The 17093-nt window shown below is 37.3% G+C and overlaps 3 protein-coding genes across 4 annotated transcripts in view; 1 reads left to right on the top strand and 2 right to left on the bottom strand.

Moving 5' to 3' along the window:
* The window catches only part of LOC123866338 (neurogenic protein mastermind-like), a 32990-nt gene extending 24180 nt beyond the window's left edge, over positions 1–8810 (top strand). For both annotated transcript variants that reach the window (XM_045907854.1, XM_045907853.1), the window contains exons 5-9: positions 2518–2640; positions 4269–4541; positions 4935–5067; positions 6414–6486; positions 7112–8810. In XM_045907854.1, coding sequence (XP_045763810.1) covers positions 2518–2640; positions 4269–4541; positions 4935–5067; positions 6414–6486; positions 7112–7444 — 935 coding nt within the window. In that variant the 3' untranslated portion in view covers positions 7445–8810. The remainder of the gene's footprint in view (positions 1–2517; positions 2641–4268; positions 4542–4934; positions 5068–6413; positions 6487–7111) is intronic.
* Positions 8811–9999: 1189 nt separating this feature from the next.
* Positions 10000–13638, bottom strand: LOC123866350 (tetraspanin-17). The gene is made up of 5 exons (XM_045907868.1): positions 13393–13638; positions 12726–12944; positions 11977–12159; positions 11319–11519; positions 10000–10848 (listed from the first exon to the last, which is right to left on the bottom strand). The coding sequence occupies exons 1-5, from the start codon at positions 13447–13449 to the stop codon at positions 10525–10527; spliced, it is 984 nt and encodes a 327-aa protein (XP_045763824.1). The 5' UTR covers positions 13450–13638; the 3' UTR covers positions 10000–10524.
* Positions 13639–13768: 130 nt separating this feature from the next.
* LOC123866347 (putative elongator complex protein 4) lies at positions 13769–17051 on the bottom strand. The gene is made up of 8 exons (XM_045907866.1): positions 17030–17051; positions 16734–16914; positions 16490–16525; positions 16177–16292; positions 15458–15692; positions 14905–15170; positions 14499–14733; positions 13769–13928 (listed from the first exon to the last, which is right to left on the bottom strand). The coding sequence occupies exons 2-8, from the start codon at positions 16843–16845 to the stop codon at positions 13837–13839; spliced, it is 1092 nt and encodes a 363-aa protein (XP_045763822.1). The 5' UTR covers positions 16846–16914; positions 17030–17051; the 3' UTR covers positions 13769–13836.
* Between the last annotated feature and the right edge of the window lie 42 nt (positions 17052–17093).

Raw genomic sequence — 17093 nt, 5'->3', positions numbered from 1 at the left:
TCAGCCAAATCCGTCCAGTAGTTTTTGCGTGAAGGAGTAACAAACATACACACACACACACACACACACATACAAACTTTCGCCTTTATAATATTAGTGTGATATAGCACGGTTGGCAACCCTAATTCGGTTGATCTGTGAACGGGGGGAGGGTACTCTGAGGTTGACGATCTGCGAGAATGCGCCAGGCGCGCTTCGGGGATGACATAGATTGAAGTCTTTATTGCGTTCACTTTATAAGTGATTTTAGTTCTTTTTGTGCCACTGTTTAGTTATGATACGTGGTGTACTCCGATCAAACCGTTCTTTTATACTTTTTGTAACTCATCTTCGCTATTAGATGTAGTCTCTATGAATAAGTTCCATCTTTAAAGATTTGGGAATTGGATAGTTGTTAAATAGTTTATGCGTATTTATCTTGTCTAGCTTATTATAATAGTAGATGATGTCCGCGAGTAAGTCCGCGTGGATTGGGGTTTTTGAAAATCCTGTGGAAAATCTTCGATTTTCTGGAATCAAACGGCTATCAACTTCTTTAAATTAAGATTTAAAACATATAAGAGCAAAAGAGACTATAGCTATATATATCTAGCTCATAATTCGCGCGTACAAAAAATGGTGCATAGGCAGCAGCAACCAATAGCGGATGGACCGCGCTATGATAGGCTGAGATATTTTCGCGCCATTTAAAAATAAGATTTCTGCGCAGGTACATCGGCGTAAGTTATCAAAGTGGTGGTACTGTAGCTAATTACATATTTTATTTTATAACGCAGGGGAGGACTCTACACCTCTTTAGTAGCTAAGTAATTAACCAAATTCGCGATACAATAACGTCACAACACTGTGCTACAAAATAATAACAGTTTGAAGTCTCTACTGTGTCTCTTGTTACGTGATCATACAGCACGAAAGTTAACTTCGTTGGGTTATATAATTTGTGAGCGATATTTCGTAGACAGTGAATGCTTCATGATTAATCCACACAGTTATGTATCATGTTATGTATATCAAAATTCAAAATTACCTTACTAATGAAGTACTAATCGCTGAACTGAACCGAAATCGAGTAGAGGTACCTACCTATACCTCTACCCACTACCCAGGTACCGACGACGCGGGCGTATCTACAGATTGTACCCATAGAGTAGGATGTTATAACTTGCACCATACGAGTATCCACGTAGTAAGCTTTCTAGGCTTATTGAAGATATCTTTCGAATCCAATTTTTAGGAACGAAATAATCCAAACTTTTACATTTTATATAAATCAAATCAGATGAAATCAAATTATTTTATTTGCTTAAATGCGGGTTACGTTGATAGAGTACATAATATACGATACCTATTATTTCGTTTAAACTTGTTATCTTTCAATTTCCCTAGTCAACGCAATGTTGATAAGGAAAAATGTTATTTATAACGTCACAATCTTCAAGCTGCCTACGTAGGTTATAGGTAGGTATGTACTTACTACCTAAGTAGTTAGGTACATTAAACAGTACCTGTATTATGTTACAATTTACAGTACATACATAATATTAACCTTCCTTGTGAAATAGAAGAGTCATAATAAAACTCGTGGTTTAAGTCTAGGCTCCAAAATTTTTTCTTTACCAGAATTGCGCCTGTTTTTTTTTATTCAGATACAAATTAGCCCTTGACTACAATCTCACCTTATGGTAAGTGATGATGCCGTCTAAGATGGAAACGGGCTAACTTGGAAAGGCTATGGCAGTTTTTAATAAACCCATACCCATTTGGTTTTTATTTTTATACATTGTACCGGAACGCTAAATCACTTGGCGGCAGGCTTTGCCGAAGCCTCCCACCAGACCAGACCGAGAAAATTTAGAAATTATAAAATTCCCCCCTGTCGAGAATTGCACCCCCGGGACCTCCCACTAATAAGACCAAAGCGCTCACCACTGCGTCAGGAAGGTCGTGTGTTACTAGTAACACATAGGAAATAATTAAATCTATGTATTACCTCAAAATAATAACAGGATATTAGGTACGTAGCTCAAAACTCTACTTTTTAGTAGAATAAAAATAAGTAAAAGTTCGTTGAATAATAAGAAAATTTGCTTTTGCATAACATTGAATTGATGATCTTGCTTAGTTAATATTCTTTATAAAACTTCAGTTCCATCTGTTGACGATCGGTATCATACTAAGCATTTTATGTACACTTGGTAAGCATCTAACATGATTACTCATCACTATCAGTGTTTATTTATATTAAATGCTTGAGTCTGTTTTGCTTGCTGCTTGAATTTGTTTCAATGTTTCAATGAATGACACATTAGCTGATCGATTGCGGAAAGACTGCATCAATCATTATTACAATCGCATTGGTTGTGATTGTGACATTGTAACTAAAATACTGAAAACTCTTTTTGAGATTACTGCTTTCAAACATACCGACCCGGCCAGCGGACTTTTTGCTATGTTGTTGATGATAATAATAATAATCAAAAATCCTGAATAGCTAATGAAGTTTATCTTCTTTTCCAGGGAGCGGATGCGATTCGTACTCGGTATCACAATCGCAGAGTATGAACTTTTCGCCGTCGATGCGGACGCGACCGAGTGGACCTACGCAGCAGACTGCACAAGGACCTGGTCAGCAACCACTAGGTACATATTTAAAAAAAATCTAGCTTAGAACTCTTTGAGCTGATTCCTCCTTCCCTTTCTACTATGTACGTAGTCGAAATTTTGAAGTTCAAGCAGCATTATGCTTTAAATTGGTTGAACGTATCAATTGAACCAGTTCATTAGGTTGTGTGTGGAGTTTGCACAAAAACAAATGGACAGGCAAAATGTTACAATTATATAATGTTATGTAGATGGTTAAAAAAATGTGATAAGTTATGATAAGACTTAGGTATCTAATGATGAAAAAGGTTAACAATAATAATAGATTTCAAGGGTCATCGGAAAGTTAGTTTGAAATCTATTGTAATATTTGTAACACACTAATAGACTTACAAGAAAGCGAAACGTGTTAAAATAACAAATTCCGAACTTGCTCGTATATTAGTGTTAAAATATGTGAAGTAAGATTCACATTAAAAAGCTTATGCGTCCGTGTTTGTAGAAGATTACTTTTGAAATATTTTTTCATTCAATGTACACCTAGTTGCATGCATAACAAACAAATACCAAGGTGCGATCAGTGCTCATAAAATGAGATTCTGTACGAGGAGTAGGTATAAACCTACAGTATAAATACTTGGCGTTAGCCAGACGATGTAAGTGGATGAGGTTGTGTTTAATAATGCAGACGGAGCACATTCATCGGACTTTGCCACCAATCCATACACTTACCTAAATACTATATGCGCAGGACACAGGATAATATGTACCTTTTATATTGTTTTTAGCGGGATTTGCGGGTTATATTTTCTATCGTATCCTAACCACTGTTGTTCATTGTGTTACCGACCTTATTCTTACGATAACTAATGGACTACTGTCATGCATGACGTGATTTTTGATACTACTCCGAAGAAAATATAAACAAGTGTAAATTAAAAATTTTCAACACCCCCGACCAATCATTTTCAAATAAATAATTATGTATATCTAGGCAACGTCCATCTTGACAGCTTGACATTTGTCAATTGACACTTGATTATTATGAACCTAAGGGTTATCTAACCTTCTTTTCTACAAGAAAACTAGAAAATAGCTGATAACTTTTAAACGGCTGAACCAATTTTTTTGGATTATAGCTAAGAACACTCTCGATCAAGCCACCTTTCAAACAAAAAAACTAAATTAAAATCGGTTCATTCGTTTAGGCGCTACGATGCCACAGACAGATACACAGATACACAGATACACACGTCAAACTTATAACACCCCTCTTTTTGGGTCGGGGGTTAAAAAAAATATACTTTGATGTAAGATTTTTTTATTTCTTAACTTGTTATCTCCCAAAGCCATATGATCTAAACTTCATAGTCGCTGATCGTAGGTACTTCCTGCTGTGTTGAGAACAACATGTAGATAAACTTTCAGCTTTTATAAAATAACGAGGATCTAGCCCTTGCTGGCTCTCTCTTAAGTCTAATACAGTAAATAAGTCTTGCAATACCTACTGATTGCCATTGTCCTTATTTATTTATTTTCTTATTTTTCCTGCCCTATGCAATACTTCTATGCAAATGGTTTGGTCATCAGTAAGTATTTGGTGTCCTATGTTTAGAGAATTGTGTAGAGCAAAATAAGCCACAACGTGTACTGTATATTCCCAACAGGAATAGCCGCGGCAGGCATATCGCGCGAGCAGCAAGCAAAGATGCTGCAGCAACAGCAGCAGCAGATGTTGCGCGCGCAGCAGCAGCAGCAGATGCGGCCGCCGCCGCCGGAGTACAAGGCGCGCTTCGCGAGCGCAGGCGCAGCGCCGCGTCGCCCGGCCGCGCCGCCGCCGCGCGCCTTCGCGCCGCACGCGCGCCCCTACGCGCCTGACTGGCGTCACGTGCTGCTGCAGCAGCAGTCCGCCCGCCAGCAGTTCCCGCACCACCACCAAGGTATCGCGTTCATTTATTACCCTACTAAACGATGTAGGGCATAGAGCTCAGCAATCACCTGTATTTATGAGCTCATTTTTCATAGTTCATAATATTACGTCATGACAAATCCAATATGGTGGATATGACAGTCAAAAATATAAGAAAAAACAAATTTTAGATAAATGGATCGAGCTTGGTATCAAATAAGAGGTTTCCGTGTTTAGGGACTTTGGGCAGTGCGCATTTTCTTCAATTTTCATAACGGAAAATCTATCCCTTGCATGCCCAGAATAAAAAAGTTAAACATTTTATAAGATTGACTATATTTGTTCATAGGCATTGGGTGAGCACTGAGAAGTGACTTACCATAACCATCTGATGTGCTTACCATTTTTTGTCCATCACAACCAGGTTTCAACATGGGCGGAATGGGTGGCATGGGCAACGTGAGCGGAGTGAGCGGCGGCATGACGCAACAGCAGCAACTTCAGCTGCAGCAGGCGCGGCTCCAGCAGCAGCAACTAATGCAGCATCAGCAGCAAAGGTATCTTACATTTTTGGTATAGAGGTTGCATCATGTGAGTGTAGACAGACATAGAATACTTTTTTTCTGGAAAATCGAGCGTTCCCACGGAAATTTTAAAAACTTACGACGGACGAAGTCGCGAGCGTCAGCTAGCTTTTTAATAAAGTGACTTGATATAATAATAATGCTTAAGTAGATTTTACCGGCAAAGCCAGCTAAGATCCAACTTTCCTCATAAAAAAATACTGCAAAAAATTAAATTCTACATGCAAGTGTAGTCTTAGACACCTGCTGGTATTTTGTTAACTGTAACAGAAAGTAATGGCAAATAAATACATAGATAATTACGATAGAAAACGCATGCTAACAGTTACATTTACACCAGTAGTTTTAATTGACATGCAAACAAAGTGATGTAATGATTAATGTAAACTTGACGTGTTTCCCCTTCTAACCTCCGCGCTCACCTTGTTGACGACTCGCGAGCAGAACGCGTTCCTAGTGTTGTCATAATGCCCTTAGATATGTAACTAGCTGATGTTTGCGACTTCGTCTGCGTGGATTTAAATTTTTAAAAATCCCGTGGGAGCTCTTTGATTTTCAGGGATAAAAGTAGCCTATGTCACTCTCCACGTCTTTAACTGCCTATATAAATGCAAAACGTGGCTTCGAATCTGCGCCAATATACCTTGAGCCTAAATTTACACTGCATAAAGCATAGCCTCTACACTAGCTACAAATACATCAGCTGAAATCTTGTCCAAAACAATTTTTGATATTACTTGGATTTTATCCTGATGATAATAACCTTTGTCTTCATTGTTGGCTGCGATTGTTTTAAAAATATTTTTGTATTGTGAGGATTGGTGATTAACTTTCATAATAGTTTACAATAAGGAATCAGAATTGTTCTTTTTGGCTTTATTATTCGAATTTGAATGTATATTTTGATGCATTTAAAATTGTTATTTTTTTTTACTATTTGAATTGGAGTGTATTTTTAGGGTTCTCTATGTCCAGAAAAAAAAGGACCCTTCCAGGATCACTTCGTTGTCTGTCAGGACCCTTCAAGGAATTCAAAACTTATAGGGTGCTTCCCGAAGATCTAGAATCGTGTTTGGCTGGTAGCAATGACTTATAGCCAGCACAAGTAAAAAGAAAAATCCGAAAACCGCGAATTTGGGTTACACCACAAAAATTAAAAAGTATTATATTTTATTGTATGATGGTGCGGACTACGGGACCCTTCGTGTGCGAGTTTGATTCGCACTTGATCGGTTTTGTTTTCTCTTCAAACTGAACATTTATGGAAATATTACAGTTGACTCGCAAACAACTTACTAATCGCACTTGTTTATTTCCAGGGCATCAAATCAGCAATCGTCAATGTCGCATCTGATTATGCAACAAAACCAAATGATGAGCGTGCAAGGACAGGTAATTATTATTTTATCGTATGCGCTTATCGTTTCAATTATTGCTATAATTATCGCGAGGATGAGGAAATAAATGATTTATGTAATACCCTATCTACAATTTATATAAATACATAATAATAATGTCAATACATTTGCTCCTAAAGGGTTGACAAAACTTTATACTGCATAGTATGATAATATTTCTGTATGTGATCAACATGCCCGCTTGATAGAACAGTTTAAAAGTTTAATAAAGCTGCTATACTCTTTCCAAGTTAGCCCACTTCCATCTTAGACTGCATCATCATTCATCACTTACTAATAGGTGAAGACCACATTCAAGGACTAATACTATCATAAGGTTTCTATCATCATTAGCGACCCACCGTTGGCCCACTACTGAGGACGGATCTCCTCTCAGAATGAGAAGGGTTTATGGATTGGCAAACTCAACTTTGAAACCATTATGGAGAGCTCAGGCGCGAATGTTTCCTCACGAATTTAAATTTAATAAAATAAATTTAATTTCTTAAAACGCAGGTATAACTCGTGCATTTTAAGCAATAACTCCGGACCCCGACGTCTTAAACACAAGGCTACCACGGTCAATACCTACAAATAACACATTAATTTGTAAATTACAGATGCCGAATATTCACATGAGTCAGTCGCAGAGCATGAGCTTGCAACAGTCTGGCATGGGCGGGCTCGGCCCCATGCAGTCCATGCCGAGTCAGCAGCCGATGCATGCGCAGAACAACACCATGCAGACTCAGAGCATGCTCGGGAACGGGCCCATGCAGTCCCAGAACGGGAACCACCCGTTCTCGCTTCACTCCGCGTCTTCGTTCACGGGCCAAACCGCAGACTTCAACCTGGACTTCCTCGACAACATGCCTTCCAGCGACACCAGCAATCTCACCGCGCAGGAGCTGCTCAACTCACTCGATAACTCGTTCTTGAACGACATACTATAAATCTATACTGCATGGTCCACAAGATTTTTCATGGGTATAGTGACTGGCATGTTCAACAAAGAGCGGCGTAACAGGGCGGGTTAGCGCATGCGCAGGAAGCATGGGCCGACTGATCGAAAATCGCGTGCATCCGCGCGGTAAAAATTCCCTCACGCCAGCAAATAGACCGAAAAATCGACTAGTGCGCATTTTTCAAATAATTTGCCGGTCACTCTAAATATTTTGCTTGACTGTAATAGAACCAAAACTCCACTCAACGGCAGTGTATGACAAACTCAACGGGGGATGTCGACAAAACTTGTCACAAAGACCTATTTCCTTTGTACTTAGTTTTATTTCAGCTACTTATGTCGATGGGTCAAATGAGATAAACGTCTCCAGTTCCGAAATATTTTATTGGTGTTATTACAAAACAGGTTTTATATTAGACAATGTGGTTAATTCTGTTGTACATAAATCCCTAAAATAAAATTGACACATCTAAGTCTAGTGCCATCCTTTTCCTCTGAGAAGATTATAAAGCAGATAGTAATAATTTAGAGATTGTGTACAACAGAATTAGCTACAACACAGATCTTTAAGGTGACAATAACAGATTTAAACTACTGTTTTGTCGTAAAACTGTTAAGTATTTAGGAGCGATAGGTCAGTCGGTACTCGGTAACCCCAACGAGCCGTGCAGTCATATCATTATTCATCACTATTGTTCGTATAACATTTAATGTAGCTCGCGACCAACATGTAACAAAATGTGACCAAAGTTTTCCATCAGAAATACGCCGTGGCACTGCCACTTGCGAATCTTCCGATAAATGTAAACATTTTCTAATGCATTGTTTTATATGAACTACATATTTATTCTAAAGAATTCCATTTCGAAGTTTATAGTTTTTATGATTGTTTGTGCATAGTTCATTTTGTAAAAATTATTGTATAAGGTAGTTTATAGTATTAAATAAATGGCAGTGGTAGGAAACTCTGCGACGACTTAATTTATCCCAGCGTGGGAATTATGTTTCTCAATTATTTGCAGAGTCGCTTTTATATACTATGTATATTTATTACAGATATTGTTATTAATATAAGTAAATAGCACAAAAGACATTTCAACGATTTTATTTACACGTTTATTAGATTTATTTATCGAATGACGACATAATTTGGGCAATACATTTTATAGCGTCTGTTATCATATTATTATAATCGAGTCTGTATTTTACCATGTGACATTACAATGTAGTAATTTATTCGTTTCCTCTGGACCTCCACTACTATCTCGTTGATAATCTTGTTCGGGAAAACGTAAACGTCACGACATTCGAATGATTGCGATATCGTGAAGTTTCAGTAGGCTTAGTACAAGTTAGTAAAAGTTCATTTATGACTTAGCACATCTCAACAACATTGATATATTTCAAGTATCGAGTTATCGACACATTGTCGAGATGTGCAGTTATACTCGATGGCGTTAGGATTCAGGATTATTGGCGAGGTTCGTTTCCGCCTGCGAATGGCCCAATCAATTTTTATTTATAGTGCAAATGTACATTTTATTAGTTAAGTTTATTTTAAGATCATTCCTGTACCTAAGATGTAATTAGTAGATTATACTGTGATGTCGGTCTCAATGGTCTGTAGGATAAAATAGAATCAATTATTATAAATAGAGTATTGTTATTGTTAAGGATCTCATGTATTACTTAGAAAGAGGTTTGTGGGATTCTGGAATTTTCTGGATGTTGGTTTCTTTTTGGACGAGTTCCGTCAGTAGGTTACGAAAATTAAATTATTGTATAAGGCCGCGATTACACCTACCTATAAGTTTTACTCACGTAAATAGTTTATGTAATTCAGTGACGACTTAATTATTATTCTAAATGTAACTATGAGATTGTTTACATTAGTAAATTTGTCGTAACTTATTCGTGTATGCTGCTGACATGAGTAAAACTTACAGGTGTATCCGCAGCCTAATAATATGTATGGTATAGTTACATTTTCAATGTATAATTTTACGAAGGTAAAATTGTTAAATCATTTATTACAAATTCGAAAAGCATAGCTGAAATATAAATTATATGTATTAATTAAGTATTCCTTTTTATTAAATAGACAAATCAGTAATATAATGAAATCGCTCTCTGATACAACTATTGACCACGTGTAAATGATTGAAACATTCCAGAACCATTGTTAACAATGTTTTAACTTTAGGACCAATTTTTGAATGTTCTTTTGAAAATAATATTACATATTGAAACCTGGTTTTTTTATTTTAAAAACTTACCACTACATTTTAAAAACAAATTACAGTCTTTCCTTAATTAATACCTATTAATAAAACTTACGAGTACATAATAGTACGCGACAGTTCAAGATAGCAATTGGAGTGGGGACGCCCGCACACCCCACCTATCTCGCACCGGGTTCGCCCAGGGGCTGTGCAGGTGGGCGGGGCGTCCCCACCTCTATTGCCATCTCGACCTGTCGCGTACTACATAACTTATTCAATTTAATCAGGAGATAACACTTTATAGAAAATAGCTTATAAAAGGTACATAATATTATCTTGAGTTGTTTGTATATCTGATTTCTATTACTATAAAACATTCGAGCTTGCGACCTTCAGGAAATCACTCACTACCATATAAATCATAAATCAACCGCAAACAAGGTCGCGCTCACTTTACATGGGTTTTCCTAAGAAATTTGGTTGTTCGAACACGAACGATTCCGACCCTTTAAGTACTATGGGAGCTCCTATAGTACTATAGTGCTTTTGAAGGATAGGAATCGTGAAAGGATTAGACTCCCCGCTTTTGTGCGGTCCGGTCTATTGCCTGGGCTATTCGGGGGACTTTTAGTACCTCTTATGCATTATTCGATGCAGTTGTAAGTGATCTATTAAAACGGTCAAAAAGTACCCTGACGAATAAGGGACATTCCTCAGTGTCTGTGCAAGCCATTAAAATTACCCACAATAAACGTTACCACATAATAGAGTCTGCCTGATGTTTGTGTAGGATATCCGAGAATCGTTCCAGTCTTCTCTCTAAAGCATTTATCTCCGCGGCTAATTCTCATACCATCTCATTGGGTTTGCTGTGAAAGATCCGCGGGTTCCGAACGCGGGGACTATAGAAGTTATTTGGCTGTATGTATTTCGCAGTTATAGGCTCATCGTGCAAACTGCTCAGGTTGCGTTCGTAGATATTCTCGTTCGCCTTATTGCCCAGACCTTTTATCATAAACGTATGGATCTCTTGTCTGCTCTTCCTCAGTCGAATACACGAATACACAGTACTTAACAATATAGCCAGTTTGAAAATGGCGACTACGAACAACGAGATCATGAATATGAAGTACTGTTGCTGATACCAATCTTCGAGTTTAGTCAGGCAACCCTGTAAAAAATAGGAAAAAAAAAACATCGTGGTTATTACACAACTACACACATTACACAAATTAAACTTGGAATTTAATGTCACGGAGAAGCTTATCGATTTTGGATCGAGAACACTGGTTTTTTATCATAAGCTCTATTATATCTAGAAAAAACCCCAGAACAATCATGCAGCGTGTGAGGCGCCAGAAGGATAGTCCTAACTGCATATGCCAACTGCATGTGCCACCTTATAATCGTTAGGTGCGTCAGTGTTGCCATCATGCCAGCTCTTACGCATACATCAAAGACGTTGGGTGTTGGATTACGTATCCTTAAACTGTGAAATGTATGCCCAACGCGTTTATTTTTTTTGAAGAGCTTAGCTAGTATCAACGTGTAGCACTTACGAGTCGTAATTATTATTTAAATAGTCGCCGCAGCTGCCATAGAGACATGTATCGAGACTGCGAGAAGGGCGCGTCAACTCACGGGCACGTGTCTGAACTGCGCGTTGGGCGTGACGTCCTGGCAGCGCGACGCGTTGAGCGGCGCGGGGCTGAGGTAGGAGCGCTCGGCGAGCGCCTGCACGCAGCAGCTGGGCGGCACGGCCACGCCGCGCGGCCCGAGCCGCCGCAGCTGCCATAGAGACATGTCGTAGTTGCGCGCACTCGTCATGCCACAACACTGCAACTGCAAACAAATTAATAAATACTAGCTGATGCCCGCGACTTCGTTCGCGTGGATGTTGTTTTTTAAAAATCCCGTGGGAACTCTTTGATTTTCCGGGATAAAAAGTAGCCTATGTGCTAATCCAGAGTATAAATAATCCACACACACACACACACGTACAAACTTTCGCCTTTATAATATTAGTGTGATTTGATCGTTATTACACAAAAATCTGTCGATTTAATGAGAATAAATCTTTATTAAGCGGGGGTGACAAAATGTATTCTTCTAAGGCTGAGGTCTACAGAGCACACTATGACTTTGCTCAGACTTAAAGACACTGTTAAAATGAGACAGCGTTATTTATATCGGTAACATGAATCTGACTCGTTTTAACAGAAACTTAAATCAATTAATTCAAAGTGCGCTCTATAGATTTCAACCTAAGTATCTTTGATAGAAATGAATGTTTACTTACCTCAGTCTGCGCTAAGTCCAAGGCGGCGGTAAAGTGCTCAAAGTCAGGCACAGCGTAGTAGCTCTGCAGCGCGCCCACCGCGCCGCCGCGCGTGCCCTGGATGCCGTAGCAGCGCGGCCACACGGCCGACACCACGCCCGCCGCGCACTCGCACATCAACAGGCCCAGCACTACGAGGAAATACTGCGCCGCAAGAGTACGTACCGATCACATTAAAACAAAATAACTAGTTGTGTATCAGTACACACACAGGGTAGCCAAAAATACCGCAAACCAAAAGGCAGAATAATTAAGTACAAACATTTTATTTCTCAATATGCCTAGGTACAGCTTGTTACAAGTGCAATTATAGTGCAAGTCCACTTTACCTTTGTTGAATATAGTAGATATAGCTAATAATAACAATTAAGTGGTTAATCGCCCAATAGTTGTCTTATTCTACATTTTTGTATACTTTTCAATAAAGTAGTTAAGAAGTTAGAAGACTAGGAAATTCACACACGTAAAACTGCCACTTTGTCATTATTTCGTTAACAGTCGGTTTTTTAAACAACTGGCTAGAAATCGGCAGTTTTAGGATCAATACCAATCGCAAATTATTCTGGCATTAGTCATTACGATAGACCAATCGAAGGTTGCCTCAAGCATCAGCGCGCATATATTTCACTATATAAAGTAGGCAACTCTGTTCACCTTCTGTCGCATAGTTAATAAATAAAGTAGGATACCTATAATAATTAAGTACTTACAATAGTTAAAATAACATATCCCGGCAAGTACGTAGCCCACACACCAATGGCAGCCACAGCACAAACTGTGATACCGGCAATCAGAAGGCCGAGCGCGACGTAGTAGAACGGTGGCTCTTCTAAGCCTTCTTCCGGCATCGCGAGCAAGCGGGATAGAAGAATCCTTCGCGTGTCGCAGAGTAGTAGAAAACCGCATACTACTTTGACGAAACCACATGCCTTTAAAGAACGAATCATCATCATCATCATTAGCCTGTGGATGTCCACAGTTGGACATAGGGCTTCCCTGAAGAGCGCCACCACACCCGGTCCTCAGCCTTCCTCATCCAGCCAGCCAGCCAGGGAAGTGGCTGAATGAGGAAAGAACGAATAATTACGTGCAATAAATTAGTACGCTACTGACCTGTGTGGCTGTTTACCAAAGAGATAATGTTTGAATATGAGGGGTTTGTTAGAAAAGAGCCAATAAGTAATGTACCTAATTTTTCTATCCTCAAACAACACTGCTTGGGTAGATTATTCCTTGATTTTCACCAAGTTAGCTCATCGCTATCTGCTTCGCAAATTTTTAGCCCACAGCCTCATAGAATGATTGGATAATAATATTATGTAAACTTTCCGGTATATAATACTTATTAAAATTTATAACTATATTTAAATGACTTACGAAAAATATTGTATTAAAAAATCCAAACAGTACTTTGGCACTTGCAAATTTCTTCATGTTTATTTGTAAACAATATTGCACGAAATATATGTCACTTGTACTACAATACGCGCAATGGTATGCGATATGGTAAACGCGTGGACGCGGTATGGTAGTAATAAAAGCGATGAATACATTTGTCGGTTTTAGGGAGATACGCTCTGCCGAACAGGTGGGGTGACTAATAATAATTAAGCCAGTGTTGTCTAAATATGCATGAGTTATTTTAACAATGTGTGCCTGTGTTTCCGAAGTTGCTCAATATGTTCCTTCCAAAAATTACAGCAAAGGTTCCAAAGTATCCACCAAGAAGACCATTCGACCCAAAACAATAGACTTGTTTTAAAAATATACCACATACTTTAATGATTGTATCACAAAATATAACATTAACATAATTTCATTTTAGAAATCGATATCCATTTTCTTATATCCACCGCAAGTTTTTGGGATAGCAGTTATATCATCTTGTTCGCGTTCACTTGATTCTTGAAGCTCTAAAATTAAAATATTCAAATCAATTTTTGTCTACCTTCCAAGTTAAGATAGGTATTGAGACCAACGATTACATATTTATTTAGAAGTAACTCGCGAGCGCCCTTTATTCTAGTGAAACGATTTTTGATAAAACTCATTCAGTTTTTGGTTCATAAATTATAAAATTATATAAATTATTTGCATCTAATCTTTTTTTCTACCTTACCATGGTTCAAGATGTTCCATATCACTACATTTTACATATTAAAGTCCCGCACCGCGCTGAGTTTGTGTTTGTTCAGGCTAATCTCAAAAACTACTTTACGGATTTTCATACAGTTTTCACTCTTAGAAAGAGAGATTATGTAAGAAGGTCAAAGGCTAGAAGTAATTTATGTACATTTTACGAACTTAAGCTACCAGTATGATTATAATTTTGAATTAGCCAAAAAAAAAATCGTCCCATCTGGGAGCTCCCACGTTTTGCGCTGCGTAAGTGCATGCGAATTAGTCATTCATAAAATAACTAAGTACTTTTATTGACATATCTTAGGCCTAAAGTATAAAACAAGTTATTCTATCATACATACCTGGAGGCAAATGTAGTTTCTCTATGACAAACTTTTTCCTTCTTAACTTGAATGCTAGATCCAGACTTGGAGGCACAAAAGGCACAAGTGTGTACAGTGCAGAGAGTTTTGTTATATAGAACAGTCCATGATATTCATTGTACACTGGATTTGTTTCTTTGCTTGAGCCAGCAAATGATTCTATTCTAACAGCATTATCAACAGAGTATAATATTCTTTTTATCAAGTGTTCATCCTGAAATTTGAAAACCAGATTTCATCAGTAAACATAAAATTTTATGGATGCGGTGCGGCTAGACAGATTAAGTGAATGTAAAATGAATAGTGGTATATGATATTCTTTAAGTAAAACATAAGGAGCATCACTGAGACTCTCATTACTTTTACTTATTGGAATAAAACTTACATCAAACAAATGTGAAGGAACAGTTATAAATGCAACTGCATTTGTGTCTCTCACAAGCATTCTCAAACAATACAAAAACTTTATCAGATCTTGTCCGTAGCCACTCTGTGTGTCATCATAATCCATAGTCATCCAAATAGGAGACCCAAGAGCTTGTATGCTCAAACGGAGAATGTTTTTATTTTTGCTATTACTCATATACTCTTCTTTAGACAGAGCTTTTTTAATGTTTGTTAATAGATTATGATACAGATTATTCTTGAAACCTAAAACAAATGAGTACATATTTATTTTTACAATACAATCACAACTTTTGGTTAGTATTAATGTTTTTTATTTGATGCTCCCCAAAAATATGTGACTTTTGGAGCTTTAATGGTATATGTACATGTGTAATGTGCATGCTTAAACTGACAATAAATAAAAGATTAGATGACACCCGACTTTGTCGCTGTGTCTAGTTTTAAAAATACTGTGGGAACAATTTGATTTTCCGGGACAAAAGTAGCCTATGTTCATCCTCAGCATATTATAAGCTATCTTGATAACTTACCATTAACTTTTTCATCATTTTGTAGTAAATGACAATAAGTTATATTACAATTTCTGATAGTATCTTCATCAATATGCTTGCTGAGATCAAAATGGTGGCCAAAGTTAGTGTTGCTTCCAAATGATGACTCCACTTGTCCCAAGCCCTCATATCTCCATGCTATTTTCATCTCTCCACTACTATCACGATTAGGCTTTTCATTTGAGACTGTACATGGTTGGGGTAATTCTTTAACCTGAAAATCATAAGATAAATTGGTAAATAGCACAGAATATGAACAAAATGATAAATGCATTGGATAGAATAATTCTTGTAGCTCCATAATGTTTAGAAATAGAAAGATTTTATTCAAATAAACTTTTACAAGGACTTTTAAATCAAATACATCTACTACTAGTTTGGTAGCCTTTCCTATCAAGAACCAGCAGGCAACTCAGTACTCAGTAGGTGCTCTTTTTAAAGAATTCACAATTATAATATTATGCCATGTTTTAAGTGTTGATTTAAGAGTACAAAGAGAAACCAGAAACATAAATAAATCAATTTAGTTTTGAAACTATATTGAAAAGGTAATTAGCAAGTTGAGTAAGGATACTTGCTAAGCTTTATTGATATAATACTTTTAAAAAATTCTTTCCCCTTACATAAAGTAAAGAATTTTATTAAATAATTTCATTTCATTTCATTTACATAGTGTAGTAGAAAAGGATTGTACTTACTATATTTTCGGGGCTTTCATCAGCAGATGCAATAAATAAGTCATGTTTACAAACCACACCTTCAGCAAGGAAGTATTTCGTAAGCACTCTACTATAACTGCCTAGCACATCTTCTTCTGAAAATGCAAATGAATAAATTCATAGATACAATATGAAAGTTGTCTATCCTCTAAATTGTTTATTTGAGTACCTTAAAAAGCAAGATTGAATGAACCTTCTGGGCAAGCACATTGCAATTCCCAAGTCTCATCATGATACTAGAGTTAAGCATGGTATTAACTGGCTTAAAATAATGTCCTCATCTCATACTAACCTACAAGAAACACACTACCGGCAGGCAACCCACCACCTGAAACAAAATAGGGCACAAGTTTTTATTCTAAGTGCAAAAGCTAAATTTAAAATATAGGTAAATAAAACCCCGTCAAGTGCATGTTGGACTCCTCCTCCTCCTTGGTACTAGTCTGCGCTGTTCATTCCCTACGGGTACGGACTACGGAACCCTAAAAATTAACTGAACATCTCGGTTGTTTATATAATTTATTAAAGTTACTTACCAATAATAAAATCCAAGGACGGTATTCCCGTGGAAACGTAAGCGAGGTTATTTTTTAATTTTGTACCTTCAAGACTCGCGTTTAAAGACGAAGCTTTGTGAAAGCTAGTCATTTTTTACTATATTTTATTTAAAATTATTATTTAATATATTATAATTATTATTTATAAAAATAAGAATAAATATTTTTTTTTTCTCTCTCGTCTGGCTTTACAAAGATTAGCCAATGTCAAGTTTGTAGTTATTTGTAACAAGTTAGTTAGGTACGCTGTACAAGTATGGACCCCGTCTGTCTAAATAATATTTGACATTTTGAGCGATGAGACTTTTATGCTTTTTTGACATTTGTATATTGACATTT

The sequence above is a fragment of the Maniola jurtina genome, chromosome 6 (genome assembly GCF_905333055.1).
Source record: "Maniola jurtina chromosome 6, ilManJurt1.1, whole genome shotgun sequence".
NCBI lineage: Eukaryota > Metazoa > Arthropoda > Insecta > Lepidoptera > Nymphalidae > Maniola > Maniola jurtina.
This window is presented reverse-complemented; position numbering and strand designations above follow the sequence as displayed.